The 23,989-nt window shown below is 39.8% G+C and overlaps 1 protein-coding gene across 2 annotated transcripts; it reads right to left on the reverse strand.

Annotated features, from left to right (window-relative positions):
• Nucleotides 1-371: 371 nt before the first annotated feature.
• LOC139594317 (very-long-chain enoyl-CoA reductase-like) lies at nt 372-23,870 on the reverse strand. Of its 2 annotated transcripts, XM_071436254.1 has the most exons (13): nt 23,680-23,870; nt 14,303-14,353; nt 13,739-13,790; nt 13,368-13,412; nt 11,975-12,078; nt 9,775-9,890; nt 9,558-9,663; nt 5,084-5,156; nt 4,949-4,992; nt 3,524-3,581; nt 2,928-3,016; nt 1,891-1,936; nt 372-1,793 (listed from the first exon to the last, which is right to left on the reverse strand). In XM_071436254.1, the coding sequence occupies exons 1-13, from the start codon at nt 23,704-23,706 to the stop codon at nt 1,666-1,668; spliced, it is 939 nt and encodes a 312-aa protein (XP_071292355.1). In that variant the 5' UTR covers nt 23,707-23,870; the 3' UTR covers nt 372-1,665. The 2 variants fall into 2 exon arrangements, with proteins under 2 accessions (XP_071292355.1, XP_071292354.1); XM_071436253.1 differs by lacking the exon at nt 23,680-23,870 and having other exon boundaries at nt 14,303-14,383.
• Nucleotides 23,871-23,989: the final 119 nt, after the last annotated feature.

Raw genomic sequence — 23,989 nt, forward strand, 5'->3', positions numbered from 1 at the left:
AAGAAAGAGAGTATGACCAAATCTGCCAAAAGTTTTGTTTTCTTTCAGAGACATGGAAAGGTCTCTTTGTTACTAAACAGGATCAATTTTTTCTTCTTTCCTGTGACTGGACTTTAAGTGGGTGTAAGGTGTGAATAGGGTATGTGCTTTCTACCTCCTCAGAAGGAAAACTTAAACCTGCTTGTACTCCACACTGCACTCAGTGGGAAATCATCTGACATTTAGTTCTTTTTCTCTGGTTCACAGTTTAACTAGTGGAAAAACAACACTGAAAACAAATTCATAATGATGTATTGCTTCAGTTATCTATTATATCTAATAATTTCTAAGAAATCTTCTCTATGTTATACAGAATTAAAATCTGGGTCATGTTTTTTTGCTTTGAAAGATATTTTTCTTTAATTGATTTAGATTTTTTTATAAGGACACTCTTGCTTTTTACTGTACAAAATATTATGAAACTTCAGCAACCAGCTGTAGCCTTCTCTTTTTGCCATAATTATTTCAACTGGTTTTAAAATAGATTTTATTGCATATTTCACCCTTACAAATAGTTGCAAAATCTTTCTATACATCTATTATAGATAAATAAATTAATTATGAAACAAAACAGTATCTATGCATTCTCTTCAAATTCTAAAATAGCTTCTTTAAAATGTCATTCTGATAGATTTCAATAGCCTTTTTTAGCTAGATTTACACAAAACCCAGCTAAGTCCCACAGAACATCCTGTGACAAAGGAAACACAGGAAGTCCAAAATGAAGCTGATTTTTCTCCCTGGCTCCGAAAATAGGAAGAGCGTTCCAAGGACTAGCAGTCACTTCATGTATTTACAAAGTGTATTAAAAACTACTGAGAGAAGCCTGATGTAAAATGCTAGGTAAAAGGTCAATTAAGGAGATGTTATATCAAAACAGGCCAGATATCAAAGATACGACATAGGTTAGATTGCTTCTGAATCTTATTTACTAGTATGCAACTACTAATGAAGAAGACCAAAAACAAACAAAAAACCCCAGCACAGGATATTACATTCACAAATACTACAAATATTTCTTACTTAAGATTCTTTTGGCAAATTAGGTGTTAGACCCAAATCAGGTTTTTGAGATATGGCCTATTTATTTCTTTATTCCAGGAACCCTTCATATTCTTTGGTAATGTTATCTCTTATAAAGCACCTGCCTCCAGGCAGCACACTCTCTTCAAGTCAAAGAAGGCAGATCATGCAACTGTCCTGAGGCCAGCTGGCCCTTCTAGCTGAACTGAGCTCAGTAGTTAGCTGGTGTGTCCTCCTTCCAGAGTACTTCTGTCTTGCAGAATCCCACTGCTAAATTTGGAGCTGCTCTTCAGCACAGACTTCTCAGGATCTCTGATCCATCAATCTAAACAGACTAGTACAGAAAAATCTAAGTCAGGTTACAGGGAACTGCAGGGACTTTTTCTTTGCAGCTGTGCAACGAAGCCTTATCTTTTAAGGTGCTTCTGAGTTGAGAATTCTTGAAGGTAAGGAAGTGCAGCTTTCAAGTGCATACAATTTCCCTTAGCAGTGGAGATTCAACATGCACCAAAATCCTTTTAATTAATTCATTTATTTGGCAGAACATTTATGAGGTTTTTCTTCTTGAAGTTCTGTGCAATATTCAAATTGAGCCTTCTTTTCTTACAACAAAAAGGGAATAATTGGCATTCTGTGACTTGGATAATCCTTGAATTCTCTTAAGTAGGTGCAGTGTTTATCCTTTGCCCAGACTGTCATCTGAATGAAGCAAAGCAAGGTGAACAGTCCCACTGGAAGGAAGGGAAAAAAGATACATTTCATTATCAGATTAAAAACATGCTCTTGCTGCTGACATCACTTCAGTTGAAGTACCAAAACATTACTCACCTGGAACACACTGAGTCATGATAGTGAAACTGATCCAGGTCCCCACCTGTTTTGGCCAAGGAAATTTAAAATATTTCTGGTGACAGCATTTGCATTTATGTCTCTATTGATCAAAATAACCTTGTCCTAGTATAGGTAAATAAAAAGATCAAGGTCAGCCAGATCAATTTCTATTGTTAATGACCTTTAGTTAAAAAGGTGAACAGTGCCTTATTATCACAAACAAAACCTTCATATTTGCTTCCACGGCTATTACAATGAGAAACTTTAAAGCATTAAAACAGTGTCCTTCCTGTTTTTCTGCCTAATTTGTATTCATCAGGCCTCCATCACTGTTAGCAATGGTAACTTTCTATAGTCCAAGGCCCAATGCTGTTCTCATTAACACCTGTTGATCTCCACTGAATTTCAGACCTGACACTGTCCTTCTGTGCAAGAATGAATGTTACACTCTGTTGCACTGACTTTATCTGCTTTTGAACTCAGTCAGGAGTTTAGCTCCTGATTAAGGAATATGAAATGATAAACTGATTCAAGTTTCTAAAGCAGTCACCACCAACAAAAGTAATTGCATAACTTGAAATGGGGAAGAAGACTTTGGCTCATTTTCTCTATCACAGTATCTTTTATTTGTCTGACCACTATCTCTCTGCCTGCAGTGATATTTCTAGGCTCTTAGGTTATAAATCCACCAGACACCTCCATCCTCTCATTGCAACCCATGTTCAGTGATGATCTCCCTGTTCCTGGCAGCAGAATTTGCCCTGCTTTACAGTGCATGTCTTGTCTAGCAGCCACCTGGAAGCACTGGCCCAGGGCTGTCTGTGTAAGGTTAGTCACATCAGTACTGACCCAAGGGAGGGGAGGAAGAGCAGACAAATTCTTGTCCACAACCTGATTTCATGGGGTCTAGGGAAGGAGGGGAAATGTGCTGAGCTGAATGGTTTCAGAGGTTTCTTCCAAGTAAAACATTCTAAAAGAAACAAAAATATTTTCAGCAAAACTAAAATTTGAACATCTTGTTTGGAAATACATACCTCGTATGTATAGTTAGGGCAAGATACAAAGAAAAACAGCCATGTGAAAGGATTCTTTGTTGGATATGGGATCTTACAGGTTTTGGATCCTATAGATTAGAAAACAAATCACAAAATATTCACATTCCTAAATATATTGTTTCCTATAAAGACAACCCAGCTCTGCCTACTTCTGTGTCTCACGAGTGTCAGAAGGACAAACAGGATGTGGGAAGAGAGGATGTCCTCTGGACTCACAAGAGGAGTGGGATACCTGTGAGGGAACTTTGCCCTGCTCACCAAAACATAGCTTGTAGCAGCATTGTTTCCTTTTGCACTGGCAGTATAACCAATGTAACTGCTCCCAACACAACCCAGCCCAAACAATAAAGATTACAGTAAGTTAAAAAGTGCTGTTCAACGGTCTGATGTCAGAGTCCTCGCACTGTCTGATTTCCCTTAGAATCCAGTCTTTACAGTGCTGAGCAACCTGTGCTCCCACAGCAGTCAGCTGACAGGTATCAACACCCCCCAGGATCAGGTCTTTCCTGAAGCAGGGTAACTGAAGGAAGTACTGAATGGCTGCACAAAACTGAAAATGATGATGCGGTTTTTACCATTTCTCCGGAGGTCACTGAGTGCAACATGAATGGAAAAATTTCCAGCTTCACACAGCTGCAAGAAAAAGTATGACAGAGTTAAAAATGTTCTTCCCTTCTATTTGTTTTTCTTCCTTTTGTTATTTCCTGGGGTTCTTTAAAATATTTAAGAAAAGGAAAATAATCTATTATTAACATAATAAATATCCTTAACTAAGACTACTGACAGAAGGATGAAACATCTCCATTCAAATATGATCCCATATTATATTCTGTTATATCTTTATTATATTCTTCAGAAACTGTGGACTCCATGTCCAAAGTAGCAAATTTATTACTTACATAATCCCCTTGAAATCTAAATAAACCACAGGGGATAGAAGTGAACTTAGGGGATACTTGCTGTATTTTTTGATCATTCTTATGTCTTTAAAAACATCCAGAAAATTATTTGCATAGTCTTGGTTTCTCAAAAGTTATTAAAATCCCAAGGAAGATACAGTTTGGTCTCTAAGTAAGTTTTCTTCTCTAGAGTATAATTGATATGAATCATGAAATATAATTGACCCAGCCTCCTCACCGGATTTAAAGAATGCTGCCCCAATCAATTATGAAGAGAGGGTATTGAAATGGCCCATTTATATGATTATGGACAGTCTCCAGTGTCTGCAATGCATAACTATTAGCAAATGACTAGTGGTCAGAGCTCCTGAGTTTATTCCCAGCTCTGTGCTTTCAGCTATGGAGTTTCTCAATAAAATGTGAATAGATTATGACCTCACAGAATTTTCATCTTGGGAAACTGCTTCGGGATCCTGCAGTCACTGATGATTAATTTGACAAAGCAAGTGAGTAGCTGATGTTCTGAACAAGTTACACATACATAGGAAAAGTCTTTGTGTGGAGGTACATCTTATTGGCTACACTGACTTTGCTTCTGCATGTATGAAGTGTTCCTAGGATTTGTGAGAATGAACAGTGACTGAAGAATTTTGAATCGTAAAGAAAGCTATAAACGGGTTTTGAAGCTCAGCAAAATGAAATTTTATCACTGGAAATTATCAGCAACATACTCTCTTAGTTGGCCAGTTCTCTGAGATTTATGATCTGTTGTGATTTTTAACGCTCAATAAACAGTTCACAAAACAAACTCACTGGCTTTTAAACACAGGGTCACAAACTTTTAAAGATTATGAGAGATCATCCCAGCAGATCAATATCCTAGTCTTGGAATAGACACAGTATCAAAATATTGCTTTGTGTACAAAATCACATTAAAAACTGACAGATTTATCTGTTTTGCATGCAAGTGGTTAGCTTTAGTAGTATGTCCCAAATGTCCTAGTCCTAAGTATCTGTTTATCCTATTCATTCCTCCACTTAATATGACAGAAGAATCAAAGCAGATATTTTAGCATTTTATAGAAAAAGCAAGAAACCTACCAGAAACATGATCACAGCAAAATTTATCTGTTTTTTCCCATAAGCTATTAAAAAAAGAGTTTGCATGTCATTAGTACTAGTACAGGAAGTACATACATAAATACTTAAATCATTGAGGGCTGTTTTGCTACTTACAAGGAGGAGTGTAAAGAGGGTGATTGATGTAATATGCAAGCCAAGCTGCAAATCCCCAGTAATATAAGCAGTTCTGAAAAATAAGCAATTTTTCTTTGCTTTAGTACAGAGTTTTAGGCCATTATTTGCTGCAAGGACTATTGATAACAATAGATCAGGACAATCCTTCAACTCGCTGATAATACAACAAGAAATGGCAGTACTAAGTGTGGTAGGGGGGAGAACAGGTAACAGGAAATAAGAAAGGAAATTGTACTAATAGAGTTAAGAGTTCCTCTAAAATATCTTAGAGCTGTTAAGTTTATAAACAGTTTTAGAAAATATGATCATATGACTGAAAACAAAATTATCTTGTCTGGCAAGCCATTGGGCAAAGTTGAAGAGCATACAGACTATATATTAAAGAGAAACTTATTTTGCTGACCCCTGAGACTGTAAGACCAGATTTGGGCACTGTCCTCTCTTCTGTACTTATTATTTTGTACTGCTCCTCTTCTCCTTCAGCCCATCAGTTTCTTTCTTTCCCATGCTTTAACTTTTCCTGCCTGATGCTTTCCTCTACACTTTCATTGTGATTTCTCTAGTTTGTCCCTTTTGCTGCTTGTGTTTCTGCAGTGCAGTTTCCACTCTCTAAACTGATAACACAGCTGTCACTAATGGCTGTACTGACACATTCCTGACCAATCTCAGTGCTTGTTCATAGGCTTCATCCATGAAAAAATTACTTAAAATGACAACCTTTACCTCTTATTTGGCCTCCTTGGCCCTGCCTCCTGTGGGTTTTTTTCTGACAGTCATTGCTGCTTTGGTGTCTTGGTGACATGCTATTGTCTCCCTCCTTATATATATGTAGGTGGGAAGGAGGCCCTTTCTTGAGCCCTTTCTCTTCTTTGCTCTGTGCTCTGACCTCTAGGTGCCATTCTCTTGCAGACAGACTTTAACCCTCAACAATTCATACATTTGCCTCTCATCAGTTTAGTCTTCTTTTACCCAACCTAGAGCCTGAGTTTTTGATGTATTTGGGTATGTTTGTTTATCACCTGGACTTCAGCAAGACCACAGCTGAGCTCTTTATCTTTCTTTTCTTTGCCTTATCTTTTCTTGCATCCTATTTTCAATTTTAAGCAAAACTCTGATCCTCTTACTCTTTCTGGTCTTCTTTCTTTTTCTTGGCCTTCCAAATAGGTTCCTATACCTTAGACATTCCTAGGTGTTTCTGCTTTCTCCTTCACCACTTCCTTTCCTGCTCATGCAGGCAAAAATCCCATCCAAGGCTCTCCTGCCTGGTTTAACTTTTTTGTTTTGCTTTGAATTTTGCAGTCTTTTCCCCCTGTATATACCAGAACTGCATTTCTAGCAATAATACCCTGGAAAAGTGATTACCTCAGCGTCTCCAACCTGCACTAGCTGACTGCAGTGTCTGATGGTGCATTTTTCTGAAAATGCTGGTGCCCCTTCATCTGCTGCAAACAGCTGTATCAAACATTCAGTTGCATTTCCAATTTCTTCTCAGGGCTAATTGAACCTCTGCAGTGCCCAGAGACCTCAGACAAAATGGATACCCTTTTGGGTGTGCTGTAATACAAACACTTAGTATGTCCTTGTAATGAGATTGTGTAAGAGATAACTGATGAAAAAGAGCAAATTATTAACAAGTAATTACAAATCAGGTGGAATGAATGAGCAGAAAAAATAGCTTCCCTGTGATGACTTCCTTTTCCCCCAGGAAATGCAGCAGAACCAAGAGAATGAATCCAGTGAGGAACAGTATAGGTAGTGTCTTATCCATAAATTACTGTTTCCTCCCTAAAATTAGCTTCTTCAACAGACACTTACAATTTACTGACTGCTGTACAAACTTAGGTGGAAACAGTTTCTTGTAATCTTGGAATGGCATCTTCAGGAAAACCTTCTCCTAGCTTCAAGGCTTGGCACAGGATGGAACATATGGCAATGGATTTCAGTGAAGTAGAATTAAATAAATGAATTATCGTGGCTCAGTCCCCAACAATACATGTTCTAATCGAACTGAACAAGTGCTAATCACCCAAAGTACATGATTTGCTGCAAGACTATTCCTCAGTTATAAGAAAAGAAAGTTCAAGATGAGTGGGGTCTACCACTGCTAAGGACATTTACAGTAATACTGGTAGATGTCCAGCTGCCACTTGAATCCACATTCCTCATACAAATGCCTCCAGTGAGGTTCAAATAGGACCATACAGACTTCATAACCCACTTGGAGAAAAGAAAGAGTTTCTGTGAATCCTGGATAATAAAGCTTTACAACAATCTCTTATAATGCTGCAGGTCAAGTTCAGATATTGCAGGGATCCCAGAAATAAATTATTCCTAAGTTTCCAAACTTACAGTTAGGACTTTTGTCTTCTCCACTGCAACTGACAATCCATAGTTCTTGATATCCTGCCTATGTTTATTCATGACCAGCATGTACCCTTCTGTTTGTCTTCTTATATTGTCTAAATAAATACTATTTAAATACTTTAAATAGTATTTATTTAGATCTAATGTTCTCTTTCCTCCAGATGTTTTTCTACAAAGTGATGATATCCCTTCCTTTTACTCATAAGAATGTTCATGGGTAAAGAAAGACCATGTAAGATCAATCATGAGACTAATCTTTGAGGAATTCTTCTGGTACTTCCCTATTATTAAAGGTCTGACTGATCCTTTTTTGGCACAGCCATAATTATCTTTCTTTCAATTATTTTTCTTTATCACCACACAATTTTTGTATTAATGCCTATTTTATTCACCTATTTTATTCAGGAGTTGTTTACTGGGTCCAGATAAATCAGGTATTCTACCTTTCCAATGCCTAGAAAAATCACGTCTTAAAAAAATTATACTATGTTTGTTAGTATGCTCTGCTTTTGGTGAAGCTGCTGCATTGTAGGGAGTAATTTATTCCTAGTTCCATTTGGGAAAAAGGGATGAAAATCCCATCTCTCATCAATTCCCATCTCAGATTTCTGCTTATTGAGGCTAAAGTATCTCCTGTACCCATAGCATTCCACTGCACTTAGAAAAGAAGCTATCTATAGCTGCTGCGTATGTGATCAAACCCTGAAAGTAAGAAGCCTTGTCTACCACTTCTATGTGATGGAAAAATGTGGAAAAAAAGATGTGATGTTTTTCACACTGGCAGAATTTTGGCATAACACCACCAAGGCCAATGAAATTATAAAAGCAAATTAAACCCAAGCACTGCTAAACAGGTAGAATAAGAAGTGTGAGCAACTTTACAGATGAAAGCAAGTGCCACCAGCCTGAGAAGATGGAAATGAGGAAGTGATCAGAATGACTGGTACAAATGTCAGTTTTAGCAACAACAGTTTGTATGGTCTGAAAGGAACAAGTAGTTGTCGGAGATGGAAGTGAGAAAAATAATTATCACACTGATTGTTTTTTCAAGGTAAAACTGCTCGTTTATCTGCTGTTTAGCATGCATTAGCTACTGTTGTGTCAAGAACAAGAGATCTGCAAGATCTGTTGTGTCACGAATGAGATCTGTGGACCTTTTAACAACTCTTGCTGCAGGAAGCACAATAAATTTCGAGGGAGGATTCTTTTGGAGGGCCACTGCCCCACTACAGACCCTCCTTTCCTGAAAGCTATCACCTGAAGGACCAGAGCCACTGGACAGCTGTAAGGAGTTGGCCATAAGGCAGAGCTTCAGCTGCTACAAGTATCACTGCCATAGTGCAAATTGCAAGGAATTGCCTAAATCCCAAATGTTAAAATTCCCAAATGCTTTTCTAGTTGATAATCTCTTGTCTTCCTTAGAGTAAGTTGTACTTTTGACTACTAGTGTGTTCTCTGTTGCAAACATTTACAAAATAACTACAGCTTATGCATAACCATGCAGTCACTGTACTACTTCTCAGACACCCTGGGAACAGAGTCTGCACGCCAAGAGCTGCCCTGTGCCACAGCAGCACTGGTGACATCAGGGAATGCTCCTGTGGAGAAGAAAATGCTGAACAACTGAGCTGCTTTGCACTGGATCAAAGGTAAATTAACAGTTCCTTAACAACAAAGAGAATTTTAGGGGCAAAGCAGATATAAAATGACTGTTACAAAAATAGATTTGTTTTTTAAAGAAAGCAGCTCTCCCACCATTGTGCCTGCCTGTACTACCTTTAAAGTTAAGTTGTTACTAAAACATTCACACCCAAGGATCTAGCTGGGTGAAAAGGAAGGGTATGCTGAAGGTTTAAAATTCTAAAAAGTAATGAGACTTCTATAATATTAGTAACAGTATGACAGCATGTGGGTTATACAATAGTGACATTAAGAAATCTTCTGAAAGAAGTTGGGGCAGCTTTATGGGTGAGATATGCTGTGCATTGCTACAAAAGCCACACAAAATGTCTGTGGTGCAGAGGCAGAGCATAGGCTGGCTAGGCTGGATTTATAAGGGCAGCTGTGGATAGATTCTGGCACAATTTACCTTCACAATATTCCTCAGTGGCATAGTCCCACGGGAGAATCGATGAACAAATACTGTTTCAATCAACCTTTTGATGTAGTGGAAAGAATGGCAGATACATGCCAAGCTAGAAACAGCAAGAGAAAAGCATTTAAGAGTGCTTAAAAAACCATGTGTGGCAAGACATTTGGAATAAGACTACAAGAAATACTGCTCAAGCCTGGAAACTTAGACTTACTTAACTACTGGGTGTGGACTTGATGTAAACCTCTCATCCAGTCCATAGACAAAATTCATGCGGAAATAAAACACAAAATAGATGAACAATGGACCTGTATATTCTATCAAAAATACCTGCAAAAAGAGAGAAGATCATTAAACAGCTGAATTAGATGATGGTTTTGCTTTGGTCTCTTTGTGACAACTAATGCAGTGGGATAAACACCTCCACACGTCCAGGATAGCATTAAGAGAGGCAGGGAGGGAGTAGAAGGTTTGGCTATGAAACTGGTAGCCATGCATTTAAGTATTTTGCAATTATTTGCCTCAGTTGCATTCAAACAGCCATTGCCAGTGCAGCAGACACAGTATGGGTATGAAAAGATAACAATGGCAGCCCAGAGATCATGACAAATATGCATGCATGTTACATTTATGCAGCTCTCACCCTTCTCTTGCACTCAAAAGCTGTTGCTTTATTTTGGTTTAAAATGAAATTTGGTGAAGAATTTGTCTTGAGAAATAGGAGTTCTGCTTCTACTGAATGAATTTTGTTTAAACTCGAAACACAGCTTGTAAGTATTCACAGTGACCCCATCTGTGTGAACAGTTAGCACAGCAGTTGTCCTGGGAAACAATAATTTCATTCTATGTTCAAACAAGCTTTAATTGGAATACTAGAAGGAAAATAAAAAGAAAGGGGAAAAAAAGAGAGGAAACCAGAGAAGCTATTTCTCTAACTTGAATTCATTCAGATAGGTGTGTATTTCTTAGGAATATCACCTTAAATTGAAGTTAACTTTGGACCAAATATTAACAGCTGAATTTTCCACCCATCTATAAGTGAGGAAGGTAGGCCCATACCTCACCTACAGAGAAAGAAGGGAAATTGATTGTACTTCTGTTACAAGCAAACAAAGAAAAACCCAACAACTAAAGAAAGCAAACAAAAAAGAAAACCAAACAATCCCAGTTCTCTAATGTGTTTAGAGTTGTTTTGATACTCAGAAAAGTTGAGTTATTGACTTCTGTTACGATCAGCATTTTCTCTGGTGAAGATCAGGTTTGCTTGTAGATGAGAAGCCCATCTTTTTGATTTGATAATACTAAACTGTAAATATAACTATTTGTTAGTTTATATTTGAATGAAGTAGCATGAAGGGCAGGGAGAGCAAAAGATTATGAAATGGTAGAAGCCTGGGCTTACTCTGCCCTGTGATATTTTGGTGGATATTAATGCATGTGTGTCTTGAAGTCTACACTGCCATTAGAAGTCTTTGTCTGTCTTCCTGGGTTTTTGAATTGAGTAATAGCTGCTTGATTTATCAGCATTGCATCCAAAGTAAAGATGTGAAGACTCAGTCTTGCAAAACATATTTGACTTTTTAAATTTTACCTCCTACTAACATTGTCTTTGCTATTTGTAATCAACACAGGGTTTTATTAATATCTCATAGCTAAGAAATGGTAAATATGCCTTTAAATTATGAGGTACTTTTCCCTTGACATCGTGCTGTTTATTGGAACTAGTGTAATACTGTGCAGCAAGGACCTTCTAGAGAGCTAGAAGGGTCATTGGTCACCTCACTGCATAAACAGCAGTGCTGTGTTGCCTGCCAAGTGAGTTGTGATAAAATTTGCATTTGAGCTAAGACAGTAAATATGCAAGGTCTTTGTGGATTGCTGCTAATATTGCAGAAATTATCAGCTGTCATTGGCCTGTCACTGGCATCCTGGGACACAGTCACATGCAGACAGCAACTAATCTTAATTTTATGCATTTTCTTGCTGAAGTCACTTCAAGTACTGACATGTGAAGTTGCTCCCATGCCTCTTTGCAGGACAAAGTCAATGGAGTATAATCCTAATTTTGTCAGGAGTTACACACATCCGGTGGAGCAGATTGTCAAAGGCATTTACATAGCTAGTTCATAATGATTTTGCAGTAGACATCCATTTGACAATCTGCATTTAAGTTCTGTAGAGGCAACCTACCCTGCAGCAGGTTTTCCACTGCTGCTCTCCCAGAGAACTGAATAGGCATTCAATCTGTTACTGCTTTCCCTGATTAAATGAACTGAAGCAATGAGGATTCATTGCCTGCATCCACTATCAGAACAGACATCATGCAGAAATATTGGAGAGAAACAAAAAGTGATGTAAGGATTAACTGTGGAAAACTAGCCATTAAAATGGCTCAGACTTGAAGCAGAGCTCACCGTAGTCCATCCTATCTGTGGCCCTAAATCTTTAAAGTATAATGTAGCAGTTGTGCCAACAGGGAGGTGCTGCAGGATTTCTTCATCCCTCAGGGCCTTTCCTTCTGAGAAGGAAAGAAGTAATTACATCTTAGTGACATTCAAGTCCACTTTGGAAGCATTCTAGCTTTATATGGTGCTTTATCTATGAGACACCTTGATGTGATGTGGGTTTATTGGAATCTCATTAAACAGACCAAGAATATTTACACTTCATTTTTGTTTATCCCTGTAATCACATATAAGCCTGGGTCCTTTATTCACACCAAAACAGTTAAAAGAATTCTCAATCCTATCTGCCTGTCTAGTCTAGTAGACTTTCTTCATCACTGCCAACAGCAGAATTTGTTGATGGGGCAATGCCCTTTATGACAGTTCCCTGACCTCCTAGTCAGCTGCACCTCTCTCTCTCTTCTGCTCTTCTCATTGCTCATCACCAGACAAACAGAAGATATGATAAGCTGTGTTGGGAAAACTCTCCTATAGAAATTTTCATTGCCTTTCTTTTCCCAACCAACCAGCTATGAGGTGATTCCACTGCACTTGAGCTTTTAATGCCTAGATTTGGAGGAACCTCCAGAAGGCCACTATTTTCTCATGGCAAGTCTCACTATGTAAATTCATAGAGGAATCTGACAAGGGAGACCTTCAAAGAAGGAAATAAGATACATCTGTTTTCCATGGATAGATTTTACACAATGAGCAAATCTTCACTAGCATACTTTTAAGGGATTGTTTAAACTTATCCTTAATGAAAGCAAAGGAAGAAAGTGTTATATTTTAACTAAGATGAATTCACACAGTTTGGCAATTAGACTTTTGTGGACTCAGGCCATGTAAGAGGCTTCTAGTAGCAATACCTACAAGTGTATTAATGAAGTCAGCCAGCTGTCATCAGCTTTGTCAGCAATTGCTATGTCCACAGCAATTGTGTTCTGCATTAGCTTCCCTCAAAAGAACTGTAATTCCTGCCTGAGAACAGAGGATTATGTGAATTGATAGCTCAAACTCACAGCCCTTTTTGGTGCTCCAGCTGAGCATCATCACGGAGATCATCTGACTGCAGCTAAGGGCAGTGAGTATCCAGATCCTGTGCTGCCTCTCTGGAAAGCAACAGTGCTCAGTAGTTAGAAAGTGCATTGGAACAATGTGCAAACTCCTGAGGTAATTACCAAGCACCAGGGTGTAACTATGTTTCCTTCCAAAGAATTATATTTGTTCTGGATTCTCTTCAGCTTTCACAGTGCTAATTAACATAGTTGGAAACAGATTCTTAAGTGCCAACACCCTTAAGTACACCTTTCATGCCAGGGCCCTGCTCAGTTTAGTTACTCCAGACCTCACAAGTACTTACTTGGATCAAGTTTTATTGACTGCCTTGCTGGGTACCACCGAGGATCTGTAAGACCATACAGAGTTGTGTGATACACAATGTTCAGTTTAGATCACCCACTGCTATAATGAACACAATACAAGATGAGCTTTGTTTAAAGGTTTTTATAAATATTTATTCAACACTAATATAGGTGATAATTATACAGCAGAAAAAAAAAACAAAGCTGTATCAGGATAGGATAAAATAATTTTACTGAAATCTCACTGTGATCACATTCATGTGCAGGTTATCAGCATTATGTGTGCGTATATTATGTTTCAATTATGTAATTTTTTTCCTATTTATGTACTGGATATTCTGATGTGAGCTGCTGCAGAAGTTATACTCACATAATTTATGAAACATCAATCTGATCTCTCTAATTGTAGCATTTGGTTCCACCTAGGCAACAAAAATATTGTAAATATAAGATGCATGATTTGAATGACAACTACTAGGTGTAAGACTATTAAGCCAAATAGAAATGTGACTTAGACAATGTAACTGTTTTGTACAGGTGTCTACCCTTGGCATGAAGGATTCAAAGAACTGACAGGAAAAAGGCAGGACAATTTTTGACACCTGTTTCAGAGGCAGCTTCTCTAGCAGTGATCAAGAGTTACTATTACAGCAGTGACAATCTGATGGTTTCTGAGTACCAAACAACAGGCACCCTCTTAGTAAAGCAACTTAGTTTGTCCTTTACAACTGAAGCTGTCCTTTTTGCCCAAAAGCTCCTTCTGGAAAAGGGCTGAAATACACTGTAGTCAGTATGAAGCTTGCATAATCATTGCAAGTGGCCAAGGAAAGGTTACCAGAAGATTAAATACTCTTCATAAACACCATATTTACTTAAGAAAAGTTAATAATTTCTTAAAAAGTCACCTAGTCTTTTAAGCAGATTTTTGTTTTACCTTATCTAGGAAGCATAGCTGTTTCTTTGTCTCCCAATCAAGGATTTCCACCTGAGAGGACACAAAATGATAATTAATCATTATTGGCTAAATAATGTGTAAACTCAGCTGATTCCCAAATTCATAATTTCATGTGACTCTCAGAGTGGGACACCGTTTTTTTCTGATCTATGAATTGAGTTCAAAACCTTCTTGATGTTCTCAAGAGACAGCTTCAATCACCAGTTTCCAAAAGCACTCAACTTGGAAAAAAAAAAGCCAAATGAATTGTCTTCTTGGATATATTCAGTAGCAGAAGTAGCTAAGTGTTTGATCAAATAAAGTGATCTTGGGTATTTTCTTATGCTAGAACAAGTGGAAGAAGTAAGGAGTAGAGAAGTTTCACAGGAATCACTAAGGAACAGTACTTTTATGATTCATAAAATTAGAAAGAGCTTGAGAAAAAAAATAAATGTATATATGTGCATATAAGCAAATATTCTGAGTACATAAAGCTTGAAGATTATTGTGTATTATTTCCAAAATATTTTAATTGCAAGGAGAGTGGAAAATATTGATGGACATAATGAACAAATGCAGCTAAATATCTGGGCTTCACAAACACTTAAACATTTGTTATAGGAATAGTCAGTGTTACTCTTGCCTCTTCAATCACTTGTTTTATTAATTATATATTAGCATTTTATATTCCAAGCAGAGGTTTAGCTACAGCTCTGAAAAGAAAAGAGCAGTTTATTTCCATGATCAAATGGCAGTTTGGCAAAATGTTATGATTTGATCAACAGCCAAGCAGAAAAGTCCCCAGACATTTCAAAGCCCAGTTGCAGCAGCTCCCTAAACCTCATTGCAGTTGTTGGGGTTTTTATATAAACATCTAGAATTAATTATGTTTGGTATTAACTGGCCAAGAGAATGGATTAATATTAGACTTTAAATATGATTCCTCACTAAAAATAGGAGTCACAGTCCAGTATCTTTCTCAGAGGGTTGCTTTGAAGAGATCACTTGGTTGAGTATCTTATTTCCTTGTTTCACTTGTCCCAAAGGGTTCTCTTCTGGCACAGCAATGGAGCACTTGAGCTCCAGTCCCACCTATCAAATCTGATCTCCACAAGGAACACTAATGCCATGGTGGTTTCTGCCTGTGCACCGTAAGCTCTGACTGGACATTGAGGGAGATAAGTGCTGTTCCTCCTTTGTGATACGTAACAAGTATCTGATGGATTGTTGGGATATGTTTTCCCTTGATTTTTTATATTTAAAATAACACATATTTCCAGTTTTAATGTCTGTTTGTGTGAAATCTCCATGGGAAAGCAAATAAAATGGATTCCTTTCCCAGAAGACTATTCTTGAAATACATTATTCTGACACTTGCAGTCCACAGAACAAGTACAGGGCAGAGAAGGGGCTGTACACCACTTTTTTTCCCTTCTGATGCCAAGTTGCTACAAGGACTATTGAAACCTTTGGTCTATCTCAAAGCTCTTCTGTCAATGAATACCCTGCAGACTGCAGCAGTCCCTACACTTTTAATAGTGTCCTTCCCATTCAATACCCAACCCAAATATATATATATATTTTATCAGAATCCCCCAGGGGCAGTTTTAATCTATGGCCTCCAGTGGTTGTATTTGAGAGATATTCTCCAGGTCAATTACAGTGGTTTAAATATCTTTCTGCCACCTATGGTATTTTAGCCTGGTTATTCTTGCTAGGCACAAGACCAGACTGAAAATTACAGAGTTTTTCTTTTGCTCTGTGGTTTTCATGGGCATGGCTGTACAGAAATCTCTGTAGAATCAGTGTGGAAAACAAACAAGTAAAGCTTGATTCCACTCTTATTTGGTTCTGTTCCAGCACAATTCTTTCAAATGCCAAACTGTCATACTTGCCTATACTGGTCCATGCAAATAGCTAAAGGAGGCCTGTAGAGATGATGGATCCAAACTCTTCTTAGAAGTGCACAGAGATAATGGTGAGAGGGAATGTGTCTGGATAAAATAGGAGAAAATCCAGACACAAGAAATATTTTTCACCATGAGCTAGGCAAAATATGAGAAGTTGCTTAGAGAAGATGTGGAATCTCCATTTTTGGAGACAGTTAAAGTTGGACTGGACAAGACCCAATGCCATTTGATCTGGCTGTATCTGCTTTGAGCAGGAGTTTGACTGCATGATTTCCACAAGGCTCCTGCAACCCAAACTGCTCAATGTTTCTTTTTTTTTTTCCACTTCAAACATTTAATTTACTTTCAATTACTTTCAAGATCTAAGCAAATATCAAACACTCTCTTCCTTTTCAGAAAGATGGATGCCAGAACACAGCTTTAGATTCCACTTCAGTCCACAGCAAACTGTGCAGCAACAGATTGAAAGCAAGGTGACTGTTTCCTCTATCACACCTCTTAAGATTTATCAGAACATCCCCCAGTGTAGGTGTTCCCTGCAGAAGGAACAGAAAAGCCTGATCCAAAGCAAGGAATGGTAGTTCCTGAACATCCTGGCCAATCCCATGAAGCACCCTAGCACTGAACACAGTGTTTCCAGCCTTGAGGCACAGCACCAAGGCAGTTAATGCATTGGTTGGCAACAGTTTTTAGACACCCAGCAATCTGTTCTTGGAACACTTACTGATGGGTAGCATCTCTTTTAAACATAAATTGCTTGGCTCAGAGAACTTCAATTTCATTGTGTTTTCAAAGCATTTAGCACAATAGGACACCAACTGTTGGCCTGCATTAGTGCAGTAAGACTTACAGTCCATTTATTTGGTGAATTTTTAAAGACATTTTAAACTACAGCTTCTCTGAGACTACTAGAGTAGAACTTAATCAATAGGCAGATTCGTGTAAGACCTTAAAAACTCTTTTATAAGTGACTACAAATATATATCTTTGATTAGAAGACAAATTTCTTCAATTGCCTAAGGATTAAAAATCAATAGTGTCATTAGTAAAAGAAAAAAAATCTTGATTATTAATGTTTAGAACAGGTTGAGGGCAAAGAATAATCAATACACAATATAAACAGAGAAAAGTATATTCAGCTGTTAAATTTTTATTCAGAAAATAAAAAGGTAAAATAAAAGTATTCATAAGGGAAAAACAGCTGAGCAAAGTATTTAAAAAGAGTTTTTAAGATGTACTGTCTCTGTAATAGGATTACAAAAATATAGTTCACTTGAATTCCTGCAGTTTAAAGCCATAGCTAAAGTGCTAAAGGATCAACAGATCTTCAAACATAATGTGATAACTATTATGGCAATACTGACACATTTATCATGTCTGTGCATCTTAGAAGTTTAATTTGAAACCATTTGTAATCAGCAGATTGAGTAAACTTGAGTGAGACTTTATAAGCACTGACATAAGCATATATTGTATTGATTTCTTTTTAAATTACTCAGTTAAAAAAAAAAGTTTATTTCACAGTATAGGACCCAATCAGTCTGAGAAAGAGCAATGAGCAGAATGAATTCTCCCTAAACTGTCAGAATGTTTACATAAATGAGTTTATTTGAATTTAACTCTAAAAAACCAATCTAGTGGTTGCCACAGTCCTAACTGTGGCAAACTGAATATTTCTAAACATTTTTCCTATAGAATTATTAATTTTCTCTATCTCCTTTGACTTTTCTGGTAGACTGTGCTGTTCCTGAAGGGAGTAAGCATGCCTTAGTGTGATCTCACATTAGGGCATATCAAGAAGTTTTCTTCAAGTCAAGAGTTAAGCCAAAGGGAGATTGCTGTAAGTGTACTTACACTGAAAATTCTGTTTGTGCTGCTGCTTTACAACTGACTCTCAGTCTGAAGCTTCTCTTGCACCGAAAGGTACAAACTGTAGCAGAGGATGGGTCTAAGGATCCATCTAGAATTGGTTTCTGAAACAGCCAGCAGCAGGTCACTCAGAAGAAGTAATAAAACAGGGCAAGAATGTAGTGACTGAGGGAAAGGGAAGAGCCAGACACAGTGATTTTGATTCTCCTGCACCAGAAGTGCTGCCTATGTATTAAATAATTTTTCATGGATTTCTTTCTTCAACTAGTTTATCCATTTGCCTTTTAAACCTGTGTAAACAGTCCTGAGGCAGGGAGTCTCACAGCTTAGCCACATGCTATGGGAGAAATTCCCAAACCAGAAACAAGCAAATGTTCACAAAGCAAAATTTCATCATCTTACCTGTGGAGTGCTGAGCCTTATTCTCTAAGCAGTCCAACTAAACAAATCCTTACCTCTGAAGCAATGGCTCATATTTCACAAGACTAGAATCATATTGCATTATTTCACTTTGTATAAAGACATACAGTGATGCCCATACTCAAAGGGTTTTCTAAAATGAATTTTCACCTTTGTAGAATTTAGATGTCTAACAGGTTCACAAGAGACACTCTAGGTATTTACTCCTCAGCTTCCTAAGTTCTGCTCTTCTGCAAGCCAGTGTTTGACCTGTGCTGACACTCATACTGCATTTTTATTTCTTCCACCTGTTTCTGATTTGCTAGTTAGACATGCTCTCATCTAAATCCCCAAGGATATTGATCCAGTAAGCATCTTTATCCCAAGGTCAGCACAATGCACAGCATTTAGATTCTTTCTGAATGAAACTAAACTGTCAGCAAAGGAGATGATCTAGTTCTTCATGCTTTACATGTAATAGTTAGACACACTGCCAGGAAGTGGGAAAATTGCTTTGGAATGTCTTTTGCCATTCCCAATTTCTCCCACAGGCAGACCACAGGCAGGAGAGGAATTCAGTGAAAAGGGGTGTCTCCTACCAAAGAGAAAGCCTGAATATCTGTCTCTCTGGGCTCCTTTTATCACTGCTCCTTTCCATTGTAATTCTGTTCAGTATTTCTCTACAGCAGATGCCTTCTGGGATACCACACAGTAAAGAGATAAGAGTTGAAGTAAACTTGGATACCCTGACCAAATTGTCCTATCTGACCTTGGAGCTGGGTGCCTAACCCAAACACATTGCAAAACCCAAGTTGCTTTGTGGACCTGGGCCTAAGGATGCTAACAGCTAGAGCTACAAATGCTCATCCTTCAGAAAGACATGGATTCATTTATATAATTGGCAGAGATAAAATGAGTCAGCATAAGAACAGTCAGGAAGGAAAAGGAAGGTCTATTCACTTAGTGTGGGGGGGGGCTGATTTATTTTTCAAGAAAGGAAAAGTCATTAAGGCCTTCACAGTGAATTCTGGCTCTTGAAAATCTACGAGAACTTTTCAGCTTTTACTACTAAGAGATCTTGCAGGATACACAAGATGAAAAGGAACCTCCACCAGTTAATAGTGACTCAGTGCATATTTACTGAGGCTGGCTAACACAGAGCTGCATGTTGCCAATTTCCCAGGCATACTGAAAAGTCACATCATTCACTGAGGATCACTGTCACTATGAAGCACATTGGAGTGCCTCCATCTGAGAACCTGAGCCAGCTTTGACTCAACGCTAAGTAGACATCCAGGTTTTCCAACACCACTGCACAGCCTTTTCCTTGTGCAAGAGAATATTCACTGCCTTGGGGCTTTAGTTTATGGTTGTTTTCTACAATGGCAATATTCAGGTAGAAGAGTTACACAAATTCTTTGTGAAATCACGATCATATCTTTGTATCAGCACTGTGTTTGCATTATCAAACTTCAGTATTTCTAGTTTCATTACTACTCATTGTGCATAATTTGCTGTAGGGATGTCAAAATGTACATACAGTGTATACTTTTGACATGGAATTGAAGAAATTGAAGAGGTTTTTTTTCTTTGTTTTTTACCTAGCAGCATCAAGGATGGGTCCGCTGCCTTTTGATAGCACAGGAAGATTGGAAACCCTGGGAATTTTAGAGAGCTTATACAGACAGGTGAACTTACAAAACTGGTGGTTTGTTTTTTTTCTAAATACACTTCAAAGAAGCCCATTTTTTTCCTAATGTAAGACTTATAATTTCAAATGTAGCCTTCAAATTCTGAGTAGCTCCAGGTACTTCGTGCCAATGAATGTTTTACTATCATCTTCTCCTATACAAAATTAAGTTTCTCTTCCAAGCTTCACAGAGGAAAAAAGACAAATTGCTGTCTTCTAAGTAAAGCAGTACAACTGAATGTTGAGGTGTTGGTAAGTGTGGGGAAAAGTGGTGTTAGAAGAGTAAGGGATAATGTTTGCCCTGTCATCTCATCTCTTTCTATGATAATTATCTTTAGTGTTACTTGTGAAAACTGAGCAGATGTCATCAAACAGCAGGGAAATTTTCAGTTGTCCCTTTAAATGACTGTTCAAATATCTGATCTGTGGCCTTGTCTTTCTGGCAATTCTTGGAGGATACAGCATCTTGAAATGTTCTGCAGTTCTGCTTTTAGCACTTGCTCTCAGTGCTCTTACTTTCTGAGGCTTTAGACAGCATAGCTCTGAGAGGGAGCAGCCTTTGTAACAGGAGCTGTGACATCCCAGCCATGCCAGCCAGACAGCAGTCGCCACCCCCTTACATTCAGAGGGTTTTCATCACAGACAGAAGAGGGAGGGAACTTTAAATGCCAACAAGGGGGGCCAGTACATTATTGCTTTTAGACTGTACTGCACATGTCAGCTCAATCTATCATCAGGGAGTGAAGATTCCAAAACATTTTTGGGTATTGCTGCTCACAAAAGGCACTTACCATCCAAACTAATTAAGGAAGCAAAAGTACAACTGTGGCTCTTGTGACACTAATTCTCTACAGTATGAATATATTTGTTCAAGGATCTTTCCTCTTGGAAGTCAGAACACCATACTATTTTCTCTACATTAAATGCTTTTGAAGACCTAAACCTGTCAAGTAAAAAGAAATAGTATAATTCATTAGTCTAACTTCAGAGCTCTACTGGAGACATTTATATCTAAGCACATCACATAGGCATCCCTCATATGGAAAGGAGGAAAAGAGGCACTGTTAGGATAAACAGTATCATAAGCTCTGCAACAAACCTCAAATAGGTCAGAAGAGTTGTTCTCTATGCAACTTAGAGAATTTAAGACTCCTAAAGAATATTAGTCTAGATACAAGTCTCTGTCATACATCTCTCAGTCTAGAGTTGAATCTCCTCAAATTATCAGGTGCAGTATTTTCAAGTATATGCATATTTATTTATAGTTGTCCTTGAGAAGCTTCTTCTGAACTATTAGTGATTTAAAAAATGAGGTGAAAGTAGAAACAAACCAACATCTGAAGTAAAGATGAAAGTTTGGTGATTGTGAAGTGATTTGTGATTCTTATCAGGAAGCACCACAGAAGAACAGTAAAGAGTAAATGGTTTATAAATGTTTAGGGGAAAGTACAAATTTATACAGTTCCTAAAAGAGGGAACCCTAAAGTTTATAACAACAGTAGAAATTCTGCCTGGCCTCCCCAGGAACTACTGAGAGAAGTGGGATACTCACCTTCTCTCTTTACATAGTTCAGCTTTGAATGTGTGGTGGGGAAATGCAATTCAGGATTCGAAGTCAATGAATTTGTAACAGAAAACAAATCAGGGAGAACAGTGCAGAAAGCAATAGGGAACTGCACTGCTGGTGCTACTTAGGCAGTCTTTGTCCACATCCTACCCCTGAGACACCTCACACACGGGATGTGCTGGGCAAATCTGTTTCCACCCATTATCTGCTATAAAAAGAAAAGGACTAAGACATACAAGGCTGACATGTAAATTCATGAATCATGCTGAGTTTGCTTTAGTATTGCTTAAACACGAGATCTTGATTTAGGACTCCAAAGACCTGGATCTCCTGCTATTGTCCTGCCTAGCAAGACTGAGCAGGTCATTCAACTTGTGTGTTTTACCCATCTGCAAAATCAGGTAACAATAATGACGTCCTTGCTTTTGAGGTCTTCTAGTAACTAGTGCTCTTCAGTTCAAATAAGTCTAGGCAGAAGAGCAAACCTGAAGTGACTAAGGGCAATCAGAAGGGTATTACACATGTGCTTGCTCCTGCATTTGGATCTCAACAACAGTTTGAGTTCTACCTCACTGTTAGAAATCCATAAGGCAGTAAAAGCTTGGTTGTTTTTCCTAAAACAAGCCTGGGAAGTCAACACTGCTGAGGAAAAAGTGGGTGCCTACCTCACACCCAAAAGAGCTATAGGCAGTTTATTTTGCTGAATTGTGATGTCTGGATCATTTTTATATCTTTGAAAAGTAAAACCTGAACTCATGGTGAGTTACTAAAGGAGTAGATGATTTTCAGATGACTTTGGATTCTATCAGTGTTATAACAGCAACTGATTTGTAATTTGCACAGGAGGAGGAACATTCCTCCCCCTGTGCATTTTTTTTAGGTAAGTCGTGATTGAGAAACCCAAGTATAAGCCTGAAGAAACATATTCAGGATTGCTGTAATTTAGCTTGTACAGACCTGTTTTTGTAATACAAGCTGGTCTTTAGATTTTTTGTATTAGCCAGCCTAACTAATTCTAGAAAGAGTCGGTGTGGCTGTTTATGTAAGTGGATGAGATGTTACCCTTGAAGCTCCCCAGGTGCACGTTACTCTGCGCTTTCTGTGAGCACAAGGAGCTAGCTGACTGTACTAAACTCCGCCTGGCTGTTTTTCATTCCCCACTCAAGATCGAGCGCTCCGTGCTAGCAGAGGGCTCTAGCCCGTATCTGCCGGGCACGGGCGCCGTCCTCTCGGCCAGGGGACCAACTCGCCCGCCGGTTCCCGGCCGCCCAGCCGAGCCCAGCCGAGCCGGCCCGGGGCGCTGCCGCCCGCGGCCACGCCTGCACCGGGCCGGAAGGCTGCGCGGGACGGCTGCCGGCGAGGGGCACAGCGGCTGGCCGCGGGGTTTTCCGAGAAGTTGGGGACAGAAGGTGCCGAGAACATTCCTCGCTCTCTCCGTAGGGCTGGGACGCGCTGCCAGAGCCAGCGCGGGCTGCCCGCGGTGCTGCCCTGGGCAGGACCCGCGAGAAGCCCAGAGCCATTGATCCGGCGCCTCCGCGCGCCGCCGAGAGCGCCGGGAAGCCCGGGGATTCCCCCCGCCCCGCTCTCCGGGAACACCGGGGACGCGGGGATCAGGAACGGCGAGGGGAACGTGCCCGGGGAAGGAGAGGACGGGGCGGGCGGCAGCCGCTTTTGCTCCCTCGCCCCAGTGAAACCCCCGGGGAGCAGCGTGCCCCTCCGGGCCCCTCTGCCCGGCTCTGGCGGCGGTCACTTCCCTCGGCAGACTCGGGAGCGGCTGGCTCCGGCTCCCCGGCGCTTCAATGCAGATGGAGGGGGAAGAGAAAAGAGCCCGCCGGGATCCCGGGCAGCCCCGTCCACGTCCACCGGCGGCAGGATGCCGCGGGACCTGCCCGGGCTCGCCTCGCCTCGGCCGCCCCCCGCCCCCGGTGCCGCCCGCACCCACCTCGAAGAAGCCGGCTCTGCCGCCCATTCTGCGGGCACCTGCCGCGCCGCCCCGCCGCCGCCCGCGGCACCTTGCGCGGGGCCCCGCGCTGCGGCCAATCAGGCGGCGCCCGGACCCTCCGCCCCGCCCGGGCCGGGGCCGCTGCCCGGCCGTGCCGGTGGGCGGCTGCTGGCAGCGCTGCCTGCCGAGCCCGCGGCGCTGCCCCGGGCAGCCGCAGCAGTGCGGGACCGCCGGCACCTCGCGCACGCCAAGTTCTGCAGCTCCCGGTGTTCAAAAACTGCGGGAGAAGAACAATATGCACCGGCCGCCG

Source organism: Agelaius tricolor, unplaced genomic scaffold, assembly GCF_023055355.1.
Source record: "Agelaius tricolor isolate 1412-34295 unplaced genomic scaffold, bAgeTri1.0.p SCAF_11, whole genome shotgun sequence".
Taxonomy (NCBI): domain Eukaryota; kingdom Metazoa; phylum Chordata; class Aves; order Passeriformes; family Icteridae; genus Agelaius; species Agelaius tricolor.